This window comes from Oryza glaberrima, chromosome 7 (assembly GCF_000147395.1).
Source record: "Oryza glaberrima chromosome 7, OglaRS2, whole genome shotgun sequence".
Taxonomy (NCBI): domain Eukaryota; kingdom Viridiplantae; phylum Streptophyta; class Magnoliopsida; order Poales; family Poaceae; genus Oryza; species Oryza glaberrima.
The window spans coordinates 11,370,871-11,387,890 of NC_068332.1; the positions used below are offsets into that span (position 1 = coordinate 11,370,871).

The window sequence follows — 17,020 nt, forward strand, 5'->3', positions numbered from 1 at the left end:
GAAGAAAACCTTTGTAAAACTCATCCATAATCCCAAAAACAGGAGTAGGGTGTTACGCTCCATAGCGGCCCGAACCTGTATAATCCGACTATGTGCAAGCTTGTCGGTAGTCTTAGGGACGAGCGAGTGATTTCCAAGAGACGAGCCTCTGCCCCCGGCCGAACTCACGAGAAGGGGGGTCTCACGACTCCTCGCTATTGAGGATCTTCCCTCGACAGTATCGAAGGTGTTGATGTCCTCATCACTTTAAATTCGATGCATCGAGTTTGGATGGCTTGGATAACGTATCAATTATCCCACATTCTCTCTCATTTTTTTTTTCTCATAGTACAATCTATTTGTATTTGTAACTCATAGGTACTAAATCTAGGAAGACAACTAGAGTGTTAGAAAAGATATATCAAGCCAAATAAACTGTAATATTACTTGTGAGCTGATAAAATAGTGATTAACCAATTTTTCATTATATTTGTAGGTAGATTTAAAATAGATTTCATATATCTCTACTATATAAAAATTGAAAATGTTTTTGCCGGTATTTTGATACGTCATCCGTATTTGAGTCGGTTTTTAAGTTCATTCCCTTTTGGAAATACAGATCCGTGTATGAGTCGGATTTTAAGTGCGTTTGCTTTTAAAAATATAAAAGAAGTCGTATGAGAAATTTCTTTAAAAAAACTTACATGCTAAACTTGAGATAAAAGTCGAACTCCTAATTGCATCTCATGATTTTTTTAAAAAAATATTCAAGCGAATTCTCACAGTGAATTTCATCTTAGCTAAACCATATAACAATAATAAGATTAGAAAAATAGCTTTCACCCATTACAACGCATATGCATTTTTTTCTAGTGTTTGATAATATAGAACATACACGAGTATATAACTCTTCGTATACCCTAACTTATATTTTTTTGGGGGATTTGGATTCAAACTCAACTCTTCTCATATTCTAATTTATATTTTTTGGAGTTAGGATTCAAACTCGAATATTACCGTGTATCTCTTTTTACTCTCCAATATGCTTTGCAGATTCAGATTCAAACTCTGATACTACCAGGTATCCCATTTTTCTCTCCCATATCCTTTCCATGAGTGAAGCGTAAAAATACTCTTCTCGTTTTCACTTCTAAAATCACCCATTTTTTCCACATTAGTCGCCACATCACCATTGCAGACTTATTACAAGAAGCAACACATCACATTGAAGCATATGACGTGATCATGTGAATAAGCTCTTACTCATATTCCCTCTCCTTGAAAATACGATGGAACAGAAATTCGTATAAAATCGAGAACAGTTCTTTTCATACGACCGTAACCATGATGAATACTAATATGACGTGATCATTTTACTGGGAATGCTTAAACATCTTTGTCTCAAGACCAGAAATGCTTAGTCGGGGAGAAAAGGCTAGAAATATATTCTAGGCACACATTTTAGCCGGACCTTGGGATTCAATAGCATCAATCCCGTATTGCATGCAGGAAATTTGGCATGTGGATCTTTGGATTGAGATCGACCGCAGATCTGCATGCAATCTCATAGCTCTATGTTTCCAATTAAAAAAGCTGCACCTTACATCGGAGAACACTAATACGACAGCTAGTTGGAAGGACTGCACGGTAACTGGATTCCCCTATCTTCTGTTCAAACGCCTGAGCGGCCTGTTGTTATCATCAAATCCACCACTTTTAACCCAATTTCTTCTTGCGTTACTCTGTAGATCTCTTGAGCCATCATGTAGTTCAGTAGTACCTCTTGTACGAGTCCTATCAAAGGGCGGGTGACCATCACGCATATCAGAACTCTTGAATCGTTCATTCATTTTCTTCCTATTTGAGTTGGAGGCCCTGGCATGGAATTCATCACTGAACATTGTTGAGAACCTGTTCCTCCTATCTGACTGAACACAGCCACCTATGTCACAATCCATATCTGAAAATGGTACATCATCAAGTTCATTATGCCTAACAACAACTCTTCTAGGATAATGCTTGTTATGGCCTCCTTTACATTTCAATCCTTCATTAATATCCCCATCCAAATCAGAAATAATCCCATCATCACTCTCCGAGCCAAAAGATTCCCTTCTGTGGTTGTTGGAACCATTGCAGCTTACAGGTTTCCTCCAAGAAGCAGCAAGATGACTAGATCTCAGGGAAGGGTGATCAAATTCCTCATCCTCAGGAGACCCTATTATATCCTCCTCTTCACCGTGCTTAGAGTTCCTAATTTTAGCACGCCCATTTAGGTCTGCCGAGTCACAAGCATCTTCAAAGTCCAAATAACTCATCCTTGACATTCCATCTGTCTGACCACCCTTTGATAAATCAAGCTCGTAACTATCAATATCATCCTCTTCGTCATCAAAGTCATCAAAACCAACTCTTTCTCTTTCTGAAAACCTTCTCTCTGTTCCCTCTCTCCATGTTTCATTAATTCCAAATTCGTTGTCCTCAGAGAACTTAGAACCACCTCTAGAAGACGTGTTGTCCACAGACAAGCTATTCCTGGCCTTTGATGAATCAGCAAACTCAAATGCTGCAACATCAGCACCATCTGATTCATTGTCATCAAAATCAAAGTTCCATGCATTACAAACTTCAGATTTGTGAGCAGGTCTTTCCAATCGCTTTCGTGGAACAGATTGATTAGCTTCCATTTGGCTGTTGGTGTATTCATCTGGTGGACGGTTGTGTTCACAATGGAAGCACGACATATTCCGCCTGTAGTTCAAAAAGTTGCACCTGAAATTTGAAGGACACATTAGCTTATGTGGATAATACCATGCACATCTACCGTTGAAACATATAAATTCCATCATTTTTCCTTCCATGATTACCAGAATGTTTCTTCAGAATAATGACAATACAGAAATATTTTAACCACGGTTATGTAATGAAAAAGATGGTCACGATATCACCTTTACCAGAAACAACACAATGGCAAAAACTTTCTACTGACTGGGTTTATTTTAAATTCAGAACAACTTTGTTAGGGTACCGGTTGATAGCTTCATAAGATAAATAATGAATGCCAGTCAATTCTTCTAACAGTGAGAAAGAAAAATAAGATGAAAGGATGGCAATTTCACTGTCAGATCCTTCTACAGAGGTCTGAAAAATAGCTTTTCCCTTCAAGAAAACGTGGAAATATAAAATGCTGTTGAAAGTTAAAAAAATAGCTCTGTTCTGCCTCACAAGCAGTATTCTGACCAAGGATAACTTATACAAAAGAGGCTGGAGGAAAGCGGACAATAAATGTCAGTTTTTGTAGCAAATAAACACAATTGATCACTTGTTTATACACTATTCTCTAGCCTGACTTAATATGCCTTTGATATTGGTCCCATAGATAATATGAATAATCTTTTTGGCCCTTGGCTTAAGAAGTTTGATGCAGAAACACAGAACATGGTGGTGGTAGGATAGCTACAGTTATTTGGGCCACCTGGAAAACTAGGAATAGAACTTGTTTCAGGAATACACTACCCAAAGACCATGTGGGTGTATCATCTATGTTTGTCATTGGATTTCTACTTGGCCCATTTTGCAAGGGTTGGAGGGAAAGGAAGGAAAACTGCAGGAGGGAGTAACTCTACTCAAGCAGGTGGCAAAGGAGGTATATGATGCTCAGCATGGTTGGCAGCTTTAGGACTGGAAGACTTGAAGGATGAAGATTGAGGACGGTGAAACAACCAGGATGGAGGATGAGATAGTGTGGTAGTATATCTTTGGCTTCTGGTTGCCTTTTGCAGAAGATTTGTTTTGTTGGCAACCATGAGCAGTAAAACCTAGCTTAGACCTGCAAATGAGATGGATGGCATCTCAGTTTGCAAATGCCATGGAAGATGATCGTCTCTAGAAAGTTACTGTTTGAACACCGGTTTTGTTGCCATTTCTGATAATAGAAATGGGGGTTCTCAAAAAGAAAAAGACGATGGTCAAACAAGTAAAGACTTGTTTCAATTCACAGGTAATAAAACAAGGGTGTGGAAAAATATATGTTAAAATGTATTAGGGGTCACTAGTGTGTCTTGCATGATGTAGTAGATAATAATTTGACAAAGTTGTGGTTGATCAAACTAACCGAGGACACTCCCATTCTCCAGGGAGAAGTTGCCTTTTGGGACGTTTAGCATCGCATTGCAAGCAAATAGTGTTTTTTGCAAAGTTCATGAAGTCACACCTGCAGCCAAATTCCAGAAAATGAGAACACAATTCTGAGCTCAATAAGATTCTACAGATCACAGGAGGAAGTTGCTATAAGTACTTTGGGCAGAGCCAATCTCCTTTCTTCATCTCTACATCATCACGTCCCACTCGTTTCTTTGGTGGTGGAGATGGTTGTTTCACCTTAGGTGGTGGCTTTCTGATTATAGGGGGCGGAAGATTGGGATCAATGGGGACAGCGCTCAGCTTGGCAATGTCATGTATCAATTTACGAACAACTGTCTTCACAGATTTCAGTTTGAGGAGTGGCTTGTTCTCCACAGTTTCCTTTACATGATCAAAACCATAGAACAACAAAATACGCATAACATCAAGAGTTCGAGCTTCATCTTCTTTGCGTGTAAGAATATAGCCCCTTGAGCATAGATTTCGTAAATTACAAGAACTGCATACCTGCAAAGTAGGAGGAAAACAAGAAATTCAGAATGTCACATGTTCCTAGTGTTACCATCTTCACTAATATTTAAAGATTTTAGGTTAGCATTGGATTATTTAACTAAACAAATTGTCTAGCTTAGCTTTTACAAGCTACTTGGAACCTGAGAAGATAAGGCTGCAAGAATTTGTATCAGTAAGACTGAGGCGTGTGTTTCAACAATAACATCAGCAAGCCCCTCTACTCCATAACTTGTACTTCCTCCGTCCCTAGAAGAGTGCCTTTTGAGCTATGTACCTGGACATTGGTAATGTACAAGTTCATAGCTAAAAACACACTTTTTTATGGACGGAGGTAGTATGTCTTAATGCATATTTTGTAATATCATGGAAAACGCATTCATGGCTAGTTAAAGATGGCTAATCATGAAATCAGTCACTGAGAACTGAATAATCCAACAAGGAGTATGAAAAACAGTTCTACATCTAGAAACATTGGCTCACTATAAATTTCAAGTCATTATCTAAAAGATAAATTTCAAGTATAAATGAAATCCGCAAGGGAATACACCATAGCATAGAAAGACACCTGACATTTAGTATTGGCAACAGTTTTACATGGCAGAATCTTAGTTATCTATAATATAAATGTATATGGCTATGCCTCAGAAAAATTTGAAATTGGCCCAAGCTACTTCCACAGCAAGCAGGGTGGTGTCAACTATACCTGCCTTTCATTTCCATGTGTTTTATAGAACCAAGTGGGGTGTTCCTACCAACAGTAACTCAATCAATTCAGGTAAAAACAATTTGGTCTGGAATCCATTGATAAGCAGCACAGAAAGGTAGCACCAGTTTACTGTAATGGAGCAAGTTAGGTCTAGATGAATATTTATTTTGTTAAGAAGTCTAGTTTGTTTTAGGTAATGGTTTTATTAGTAAGTCAATATATGTTGCACAATTATTTGTTGCTGGTGTCATCTCTGCAGCAGTGAACGCACACAGCTTGTACAGCCCATACAAGGATGCAGACGTTATTGGACAGGTCATATCCCAGACTGCATTTATATGGTGAGGCCGACCTCTCCTTCAGTGCTACATGGTTTTTCTGTTGCCCTTCCTGCACAGTTCATTCATGCACATTTGAATAGGGAGATAGAGAATAGGGTCGGGGGAGTGGGGGATGAGGTTTAGGTACACTAACAAAACATCATAGCAGCTCATGCCTCCTAAATGCTAGCAGCTGACTTCAAGATGTGTTCTCCAACGTTCCAGACCAAAGACTAATGTTGTTTCCAAAGCAGCCAAATAAGATTTGTGTATTCATGGACTTCCAACCGATAGGCAGCAGGCATACTGGGCATAGTTATCTATCGATTAGTTGTAACGCCTATTTCATTAATTTCTATATTATTTAGTATCCTTATCTGTTAGGGAGTTTATTTAACAAACTGGGAAACTATGCATGGATAAGAATCTGAGAGCCTCAACATAATCACATTACATGAAAGGATGAGTCTCCACTACCATGTAGGTTCTCATCTGGAATCAGACCACCTGGCCATCCCTTACTTCACATTCAACTGAGCATAGAAAAGAGAGAATGGATAATTGATGCTAATGGAAAAGAAGGCCAAGAAAAATGGAGATCAAGTGGGACTTAATGTGATTATGCTACCCATGATCATTACCACAGCCCACTACAAACATGCAGTCAAGATACTTTTACTGTTCCAGAAAAACAACAAAAAACAAGCAGTTTTGTTTCCTTATGAACTTCAGTTGAATTGCTACCTAAAGTCAGATATGCATGTCTTTATATGTTTAGATGTTATATAGATGTGCATGGTGTCGTACATGGAGTGTGAACATGTCACACGTGGTCCTAGTGGAGCTAGAGATAATCTGTGTTCTGGAATCTAATTTGGACTTTGGAGACCAGTCATACTTTGGTCAGTGGTACCAACGAGGCAACAAGGCAGAGATAGTAAAGGCCTTCGTGGCAGGCAAGCATGTCCAAACTGTCCTCATCGATGTGGGCTCATGCTAACCATGTTTAGCTCCACATCTCAACTTTCAAGCTGGCAGATCTGCCATCACTGCCTATGGGTATGTTTCACCTCCTGGTACTGAGTACACCTCAGACATACAAACTTGCGCCCAATGAACACCATTAATTTTGCATGAACACCACTGGTTCCATAACTGTACTTCACAGACACCAAACTCCAGCTCTATTGCATCCATACACCAGCCTCCAGATATTCCCTTCCCTGCCTTCCTGCATGTGCCCATTCCCTGATTGCCAGCATGCAAATCGGTCAACTAGGTGGAACTCTTCTTGGCGCCTAGCTACCTAGTGTCTTTACTTTAGGAAAAATTACCAGGTAGCAAAGGTGATGATAGTGAGGCTAGCAACATTATCATCTTCTTACAACCTCTTCAAATCTTGTCCTGGGTGAATCATTAAATTATATTGGACACAAACATGGCCAAGAAGAGGCAAAAAACTACAGGACGGCTTGAGAAAACATTTCAGGTAGCTATGCAAGGGAGAAATTACACTTGTCCCTAAAAACTCAACAGTGACTCTATTTATATTGATAAATTGAGAAAATCGATCCTCCCCAGTTTGTTTTTCCTATTTCTGTTACTTTCCATGCCATATCGACTGGCCAAAACATTTTTTTCTCAAACAGCAATAAAAAAAGCAGCAATATGGTAATTTTTGAACGATAGGAAATGAAATTTTGGTTTAGGAGCAACTTACATCCCCCTCATCAAGATGGACAAGTTTTCTTATCAGCTTTGCAGAAAACACAACTTTCGGATCCATGCTAGGGCACCCATGGCCAACCAATACCTGAAGATCCTTCCTAGGCAATGACCTGGATTGATAAGATTAAGGAACCATTAATAATGGTGTTAATACAATATTATTTGATTATTTGTTATTACATCTATTGGCTGCCATTCCAGTACCATTTTTCCATGTTTAAGGAAATTAATTGCCTGTTTTCCAGAAAATGGAATGGAACTTCTCTTAGATTTTCAAAACAAAATCCCAAATTCTGTTCAAGTGGTCTTTACTAATTCTCAAGTAGGAAAGATTTGTATGTCTGTTTGCCTGTGCTTTAGGCAAGAATATACACAACAAAATTTATATAATTTGCATGCGTTTCCAGCAGTCTTTGGAGTCTGTTTATCACAAGTACTTCACACAACCACATAGAAATTTATACAGCAGAAAGTATAATAATGGTTATAGAGGGTTGTGAACTCGTGATCAAGTGCAGTCCTTGCTTTTACTGCGATTTAAGCAGTAGGAGCCCATCTATGTCATCCAAAAATCCTCTAGGATTCACTGTCCACACCTTTTCCCCCCTTTGTTCACCACCTCAAAGTTCCACGAAGCACCAAACTCAGCCGTGATTTTGACGCTCAAGCCGAGCCCTGCAAGGTGCAAGCATCTTGAAGCCAGTGGCCGTGAAGTCGTCATCAACATACAGTTCAGAGTCGTATCCTTGAGGGGCTCGTCGATGCCACGTTCAACACACTGTTACCAGAACTCAGACTCAAGAGTCGGAATCTTACTCGGATTCGGGTGTCCAACTCAGCAAACTCTAGAAAATAGGATCCAGGAACTCGTCTAACATATATAATTTTTTTATTAAAAATATTACATAGTAATACCAAATACCAACACCATAGTTGGTCAAACACTTAAAACTTTAATATCAGTAGTCTTGTGCACAAAGGATCCAATTGCTTTGTATCTTGTGCCGCTGAACAGTGACGTATTGCAAAAAAGGAGAAAAGATGGTGCATATGCTACAGCCTACAGATACTCTCTTCACTCTAGCCTGCGGCTATCCCTCTTCCAGAGCCTGAAAAAGCTACAACTTGACTCTCTTTCCCAGCCCTTCTCTTACTTTACCTCCTACAGCAAGTCATCTTCCCTACTAGAACAACTAGAGTTTTCTCTACCATACAGCGGCTGCAGAGCCCCTGCAACTCCTCTCTCCCACCTTGGGACTCGCCAACCCACGTCAGATGCGTGTCGTCCCGAGTCGGACGCGAGTCGACACGCAGATACACGTCGACGCGGCAAATTTTTTTCCTGACACGTGTGTCCCGGTAACACTGGTTCAACACTAAGGCCAGACAAGCACTTGCCAGTGGCAGCAAGGTGCTCATTGATATGAAGCTCATTGACCTGCGCTTGAAACTGTCTGCATCGCAGCAGCCATTGTGAGCTCCTTCAAGAGATCAGATAATGCTGGTTAAGGCTGCGTGGCATTGGGTTTGCTGCCTGACAGAGCTCTCTGGAGTGGACCAGGTGGGATTGACATGTTGTCCCTAAGGAAGGACTTGCCGTTTGATCTCTTTTGGAAGGGGCTACTTCTAAAGTTGACTGCACCTGATGTCCTGATCCCCATCCGTGTAGGGACATGGAGAACTCAATTAGTGTTTAATATTTGTTCTGTGTTTTGAGAATAGGACGCTGTCCAGAATTTTAAGCAAACTATAAGAAAAATCAAGGAGATAATTTCAAAGGGAATGAATTGCTAGTACCGAGCATGGTAGGAGGGGTTATCCACACATAAAAAAAGGGACGACTCAGTGAAGACGTTCAAGAATTATGCTTTCGTGGAAGTATCTTGTTAGTTTCAACAGATTGCAATGTACAGATTTTCTTATGCCTACGATCTAGAGGTAAGCAGAGGGCGTTGAGGGTTCGCCGGCTTACGTTGGCGCCGCTGCCGGCGGCAGCGAAGGCGTCGATGGCCTGAGACAGCGTCATCTTCGTGACAGGAACAGGAAGATCGCGATGCTCGGACTCGGCAAAAACTTTCACGGTTCGTCGAGATGGCCGGCTACACCAACCAAACCAAAGACTACTTACATGGATCCCCTTTTTCACCACTGTGGGCAGACAGCGATAAAGAATCCGTCTGGTCCTCGTCTTCGTACTCGACGGCGGTGTTCATAAGGGAGGCTAACGAGACTGGCTTCATGGTGGAAAAGCTCCTACAAGCAGAATAAGATATTTCTCTTTTAGGGCACAAGATGGGTTTGACGGCAAGGCGAGTGAACGAATCGATGGTCAGTCATCGCTTGGCTTGTCTTCCTTGGCGTGGTCGGCTGCCGGTGCCCAGGGTTTCATCGTCGCTAACCATTGGGGACGTCATTGCTTCGGCCAAGCAACCAAAGGTACGTCAACTCTTAGTTTCGATGCAGCATAATTCTCCGGTGATGTATTCCGCATCGGCGAGACTTCAGTCTTCGCCGGCGTTGAGGTATGCTCGATCCGATGATGTCAATGAGTATCCGAGTCTTCTGGGGGATATGCAAATTTCAAAATTTGGTTTGTTTTCACATGCAAACCAGGCCCATTCTCCTCCAAAGCCCAACATACCCTTTAGGCCCATGCTCGCATTAGTTTCCCTACTCGCTAGAACGGGGACTTCTCAACTTGTGGCTCCTAGGGTTATCGCCACACAATCGCCATACACGGACGTTGTGCGTGAGAAACAACATCAATAATGGAGAGAATTGATGAAGAGACCTATCGAGGTGGTGCAAGAGGTGGAGGTCAAGGTTCGTTTGCGGCAGGCGGAAGGGGTGGTTTCCAGGGCTTTAATCACGGCTATGCAACCGGTGGTGGCTGGTCATATGGAGTCGGCGATCGTGGTAGATCGATGGTAGCAGAGGCAACAGAGATCGTGGCTTCTACCACGGTCGCCATGGAGGTGGGAGATACGGTGGCAACTTCCAGGGGAATTGGCAAGGCGGTAGAACGGTCAGCGCTTTCCGATGTTCACAGGCAACATGCCGCCGGTGTCGCCAACGATTGGAGTCGCTGGGGCAGCAAGTGCAACAGGAGTGGCTAGGACTGGTGCCGTAGCTTCGAAGGGTTTGGCTACAACAGCTAGTGGCGTCGTCCCACCGATGGCTACAACATCAGGTGGTCTTCGTCCACTAGCTGGAGTGACCGGCAAATGGAGCAGTGTTTGGAGTGGCCAGAGGGCCTACCTTGGCCAACAATATGGCAGGAATAGGCAGCATGGCTGGCAACATTGCCGGCGGCATGGCAAGCATGGGTGGAGGCATGGTCGGTGGCGTGGCGGGCATGGCTGGCGGCAATGTGGATGGAGGGATGGGATCGCAAGGTGCAGCAGGTGGGGCAACTAGCTCTTTGCCTGCAGCTATCTTGTTCGCTTAGCCAGGTATGGGCATAATAGGTAATGGGGCAGCTGCTGTCGTGGCCCAACTGAGGTCTTTGACAGTGGTGGCGCATGGAGGTTCAACACCTATGGTTCTAACTGGGATTGAGACAGGAAAGAAGACAGGTTTGATAGAGGTCCATGCAGGAGGTGTGACGAGTTCAGGACAGCTGGGAGTGATGCCAGAAGCGATTGTGTCGCATGGTGGATCAATGGCTCAGGTACATATGACAAGTATGGCAAGGGAGAACATTAATGGTGATGTGGACGTTAAGGCTAAAATCCCATATTGGTACCGTTGCTACACAAAGGGTCATACCCTTAAGGAGTGTGTAACTCAGCTTTTCTGTAACATATGTGAAAGTGCTGACCATGTAACATCTAGTGTCCTGTTTTTAAATCAGCAAACAAGCACATGGCGTCTTTGTGTGGTTATGCGGTGGATGGCTTGGGATTCTATTATATCCCTCTTCCTGCAGGTCAGAAGGTGAAGCATGAGTCTAATGTAGCTTTGATACATATTACAAAAGGGGTTCTAACAGTGATGAATGTGACATCGGAGTTAGATAGGTTGATTCCAAGTAAATGGAAATGGGAGGTTTATGATAATGGTAACAATACTTTTAGAACTATCTTTCCTTCTAAGGTGGAATTGCAGAGAATGGTAGAATGGGGGCAAGTGAATACTAAGTTTGTGAAAGCTAAGATGGAAATGAAGGAGAGAGATGTTGGGAATGAGATAAAATATGCTATTCCAAAGGTGTGGATACGGTGGATTAACTAAAGGAGCTAAGGGAATACTTGATCATATGGGCTGTTGGGTTCATTCTTGGTGTCACCGAGATAGTGGATATGAAGTTGACCAAGAGATATGATGTAGCCCATTTGCAAGTTCTGGTTCTAGATCATTCTTTAATTCCTGAATCTGTTGATGTGATAATTGGAGATTTCTTATACGAACTTCAATTTAAAGTTGGGCCTAAGAATGATGATGAACCGGTGCCTATGGAGATGGATAATTTTGATGGTCCTAATGATGACACAAAGAAAGAGGGGGATGATTTGGATGGAAAGAATGGTAAGAAATCAGATTATGGTAAGGGAAAGGAGTTATCTAAGTCCAATGATGGAAAATCTTCTGGAGTTAAAATTGGGGCACCTACACAGATATGGGACTGACGGTTTCTGATGAGTATGATGGACTTAGAAAACACAATGATGGTGGAGACTGGCCAGCAACCTTCGGCACTTGTGCTAGCGACGGTTCCGTAGGTAGTGGGCAAATGATTCGGAGCAGGATTCTCTTGAGATGGCAGATAAGCTTAAGGTGATGTGCAACCTAGAGATTCTATCTTCAAAAGGTAATAGCTTAGTTCATAATTCTTTTTTGCAATTTTCTGATGAGCAATTAACTAGTAAGGTCACTAAATTGGGAATTATGTTGGGGGTGATGATACTTGTGTTAGGACTATACTACATGATAGTAAATCTTCAGAACTTTTACGGTTACAAAATGTTAACATGCAAGAAAATTGACATGTTAATGTTGAAGTGGAAGAGGATGAAATGCTAGTTGAACAGGAATGTCATGATATTATGGAGGAGGTAATGGATGTGGGTGGTGATCACTTGTGTGATTTTAAAGCCATACCATCGTCTAGGTCAACAACTCTTAAAAAAGGAAAAAGAGGAAAAAAAAATGGTGGTTCAAAAAATAATAGTTTATGATGAAAGGAAATTTTTTTGGAAGAGTAATGGATTTAAAGACCCCAAAATACATAGGTTTGTTTCTGATTTATCTAAAGAGCAAGATTTAAATTTAATTGCGATCTTGGAAACCGTTAAGGGCTTTCCTCCTCCTATGCTTAAAAACATGTGGAGGCAAAGAATTTTTGTGGCATTCTAAGACACATGGAGGTAGGCCAGGTGTATACTTCTAGTTATAGATTTGCAAACTTTTGATAGTGGTGCAATTAATGAAGGTGATTTTTATGTCAAGTTTCATTTACGTAAAAAGGTGGATGATTACAAATGAGGCTTAGTAGCTATGTATGGGCTAGCACAAAATGACTTTAAAGATTGGCTGAGTAAGTTAATTTGTGTAGCCAAGAGAGTCTTGCCTTTTTGTTTAATGTCATTATATATGATTTAAGTCTAAGAGAGTTATATATGTCTGGAACGATATATACTTGTGCTAATAATTTGAATGTGCCTACTTATGAAAAACTTGATAGAATTCTTATGTCTACCGAATGGGAGCATAAGTTTCCTCTTTCTACTGTCAATGTTCTTACTAGAGACATTTCAGCAAGCAAACTCACATCTGTCTCTAAAGAAAGATCCATTTTGTTCGTGCTGAAGGTTTCTCCGTGGAACAATCCACGACTTAATCCATATATATCTGATACTATGTGGTTTCCAACTAACAAACAAACAATGCATGCAAGCTCCACGAGATGCGGCTAAGGAAGAGCAAACTTACTTGACAATGTCGAAACGGTCACGGCCGAAGTTCATACAGGCATTCTTGACAGTGGTCCAGTCCCTAGAGAAGTCAAAACCAGTCTCTTGAGTGACTTCCGCTAGGTCCATTGGCACGGCGGCGGCGACGCAGCCCTCGTCAGCGCCGCCGGTGCCCCCAAGGTCGAAGTATTTCTGCTGCGCCAGCCGATCCATCAGCTCGATCCACTCCGGCCAGGGATGCACGAGCTCCACTTCCCTCCTTAGCACCTCCGCCACGCTCATCCTCTCCAGCTCCTCCTTTCCGGCAACGTCCACCGCCTCAGGTTCCTTCTTCACCGGCTCGCCAGGTTCGGGTGCCGGTCGCGGCTCCGCCTCCGCCGGCAGCACGTCCGGAAGCGCGGCGGGGCGGCGCCAGGACTGGATGCGGCGGAGGGCCGCGTCGCGGGCGGAGTGGTCGGAGAAGCGGGAGCGGTCGAGGGCATCGAGTTGGTCGAACACGAACGAGAGGCGGGCGGAGAGGGAAGGGGGCTTCGCCGGTGAGAGGGACGAAGGGCAATGGGAAAAGGAGGAGGAAAGGAGGCGGGGGAGGAGCGGGGGGAGGGTGGGGATGGTGCAGCGGCGGCGGCGGCGGCGGAGAAGCGATAGAACGTAGGAAGAAGCCATGATGTGATTTCGTGGTCTCCGTGGTCCGTGGTATAGGTGGCCAAACAAGCTGCGCACGGCCCGCCCCACTCACCACTAAACCCCGTGAGGTGCTGGAATAAGTCCACTTGACCTCCCTTAACCAGTGGCCAAATCTAATTATTATCCCTGAACTACAAAATATTAGATATCTTTGATCCTAGCTATTAAAACTAGTGCAATTTATCTCTCTCTCTCAACTGTTTTGAAGGGTAATTTCGCTAACATGGCACTTTAACTAGGTCCAACCTGTTGAGTCACCCTGTGAGACCCACCCGTCAGTGTTAGAATAGGTGTCGAATATATAGTCATAATTGGTTACAGTTGGACTTGGAGTTATAATAGGTGGTGGGGGTGGAGTTAGAGTCGGACTCTATAACCCGGCAACTCTCTTAAATAGATAGGAGGCACCACAATATAACCATGGTGACTACAATATAGCGTAGGCACGCAGAGAGATGATGGTGCGTGGCCATAGACTCGTAGCAGCTATGAGCTATATTGATTGGGGAGGCGCGCCCATAACCAGAGCCCCGAGGATGTAGGCTTCGGCTGAACCTCGTTAACAAATATCGTGGGTTCCTGTATTGCCATCTGGCATGTCTTAGCTGATCAATGACTGAAGCGATCGAGAAAGTTAGTCGTCGTTCCGCTATATCGACTAACTTTTATAACAAGTGGTATCATAGCAGAAGTTTTCAACATTGGACCAAGAAGACATGTGGAGGAGGAAACACAAGGTGAGGATCGCGCATCGACAGAAGATCGTCAGCCATGGCGATGAGATCGATGACGACAACGAGGACGTTGCGGAGGCGATGACCTCACTCGCGATTAGACAGGTCCAGGTGTGGCCGAAGGCGACCAGAGAGATCGGAGGGGTAGCTCTATGGACGACGCGCCCAACGCACGCGGCGATCGCGGATCCGCGACTGATGTGACCATGGCTACTACGGATACATCCGTTGCTCACATCATGGATGAATAACAAAATATCAAGTTCGAGTCCTCCAAGTGCCAGAATCCAATTCGGCCACCTGCTACACTGCTGACTTCAAACGGCCGTCGAATCTGCATACGACCTCCGTTTTTGGCCCATGAGTACTTGATGGAAAGCTCTCGGAGTCCTCTTTGATCTAGCCTCATTGCCAAATTCCATCTCAGTCGGCAGAAACTGAAGAAACAAAGTGTTGTGACACCTGTAATGGGCCTATGGGCTTGTAACTTCGTTTGGGACCCCGGCCCAAGTGGGGCCCATGTGGGGTGCGCCCCAACCAAGTGGAGGACGACCTAGAGGACCTCCCACCTACTTAAATAGCTAGGTAGCCCTTTAGAGTTTCTTGGGTTTTGATAGATTAAAGTTTAGCCATTGCTACTTGCTTGCAGCGTGCGTGTCGGCTAGACCGTCCGTCTGCTTGTTCTTCGGAACCCCAACTTATCATTTGTATTAAATTCCTATTTGCAATATCAGATTGCTTTTATCTTGTTCTTGCTTGTTTCTTCGATTTGCTTGCAGGAATAGGGTTGATCTGCACCGGCAAGATCAACAACCCACGGAGAGGTGTATCGATCGCTAAGGCGCAACACAACGTCTCGTACGGTTGTAGTCGGGTCGTCAACGTGTCTCCCAAATCGTAGTTATCTCAACTCACCGAAAGATCGGGCCAACAACAGCCTTGAGTGTCGAGTGGAACTCAGGGTTCATCAGCGACGGCAGGGAGGCCAATGATGGAAGGGTGAAGTCAGCGAGCGCGGCATGGCGTGGCGGACGTGCAGGGCCGGGACGATGGGGTCGTGGACGGTGACCACGAGGGCTGCGGACTGCGATGCGTAAGGGTGGCACGGACGGCATACACAAAGTGCACGTCATATGCACACAAGCTACACCAATGAGCAATGCAACGGATAGAGAACAAAGGAGTTGCTGGCACATTGTATTGGAAGCACGGCAAGGATACATGCATGCACTTGCCATGCATATTCCGAGGTGGCAATCTGATGCATGTACATGGAGACATCAATAGCTCTGCTCTAGCGCCGTGTAGCCTAGCGCCGCCGTCGCCGCCGTTCGTCCAATCGTGCGCCACCGTCGCTCCGGTCATCGTCGTCGCTCGGGAAAGCCGCCGTCGTGATCGTCAAGTCGTCGCCGACCTTGTCCGCCCCTCCGTCGTCACTATAGATCGCCGGTGCCCCGCCGTCGTCATCAAGCCGAAGGTCGCCGCCGCTTCTTCCTCGTCGCCGTCGCCGTCCGTTGACCTTCCGCCGCTGTTTTGGTCACCGGTGAGTTCGCCACGTCGCCCGCAACCCGTAGGTGTCCTTCATTTGCGCCGCCGTGCCGTCGTTCGCCGGCGAGCACGCGAGGCCGAGCCGCCGTCGGTGATGACGTCATCGCTGACGTCATCGACGCCGTCCGTCGTAGACCGGTCGTAGACCGTTAGATATTGGCCGTCCGTTTTGGATAGATCGATCACGGCCGTTCGTTTCCGTGAACCGCCGCCGTGCACCCGGTCCACCGTGAGCCGACCCGCTGACACAATAATCCCCTTTTTCCTTTTCAAAAATAATTCATTATTGCGTCATAATTCAATTAAAATCTATATAAATGTTTTAATCCGATTTAATCTTTGAAAATTCATAACTAATTCATCTTAACTCGGATTTAGTTGGTTCAAGTCTCTAAATTTTTATAAAATTGAGATCTACATGTTAAAAATATCCACATGTACTGTTCATGCTTGTTTATGTGCTGTTTTGGTGATTTTGTTCTTTTCTCTTTAGATTCCGACGTTCCCGGAGAGTCCGAATTTGCAGGAGAAGACTTTGAAGAGTTCCAAGGCCAGCAAGGCAAGTCACACAGATCCCAAACAATCCTTTGAGCATGTTGATCCCGTTTAAAGCTATTGTTTCTATTCAACTATTGCATTTATTTTTGAATGTCATTGGGTGGAAATAACCTATTGCTTTGTTATAGCCCTTTTGTTCTTGATTACCCTATTCTTTGATACCTTGTGTTATTATAACTTGACTAGTTGAGCTTT

The 17,020-nt window shown here is 43.8% G+C and overlaps 1 protein-coding gene across 1 annotated transcript; it reads right to left on the reverse strand.

The window, feature by feature from the left end:
- Nucleotides 1-1,286: 1,286 nt before the first annotated feature.
- LOC127779542 (uncharacterized) lies at nt 1,287-13,964 on the reverse strand. Its single transcript, XM_052306345.1, has 5 exons — nt 13,321-13,964; nt 7,382-7,499; nt 4,277-4,629; nt 4,094-4,192; nt 1,287-2,751 (listed from the first exon to the last, which is right to left on the reverse strand). The coding sequence occupies exons 1-5, from the start codon at nt 13,962-13,964 to the stop codon at nt 1,641-1,643; spliced, it is 2,325 nt and encodes a 774-aa protein (XP_052162305.1). The 3' UTR covers nt 1,287-1,640.
- Nucleotides 13,965-17,020: the final 3,056 nt, after the last annotated feature.

Coding starts and splice junctions, on each gene's coding strand:
- LOC127779542 (XM_052306345.1), bottom strand. CDS start 13,964: ATGGCTTCTTCCTACGTTCTATCGCTTCTCCGCCGCCGCCGCCGCCGC. Junction 4,193..4,276: donor GGAGATTGGCTCTGCCCAAA/GTACTTATAGCA, acceptor ATTTGGCTGCAG/GTGTGACTTCATGAACTTTG. Junction 2,752..4,093: donor GGAGAATGGGAGTGTCCTCG/GTTAGTTTGATC, acceptor TTCAAATTTCAG/GTGCAACTTTTTGAACTACA.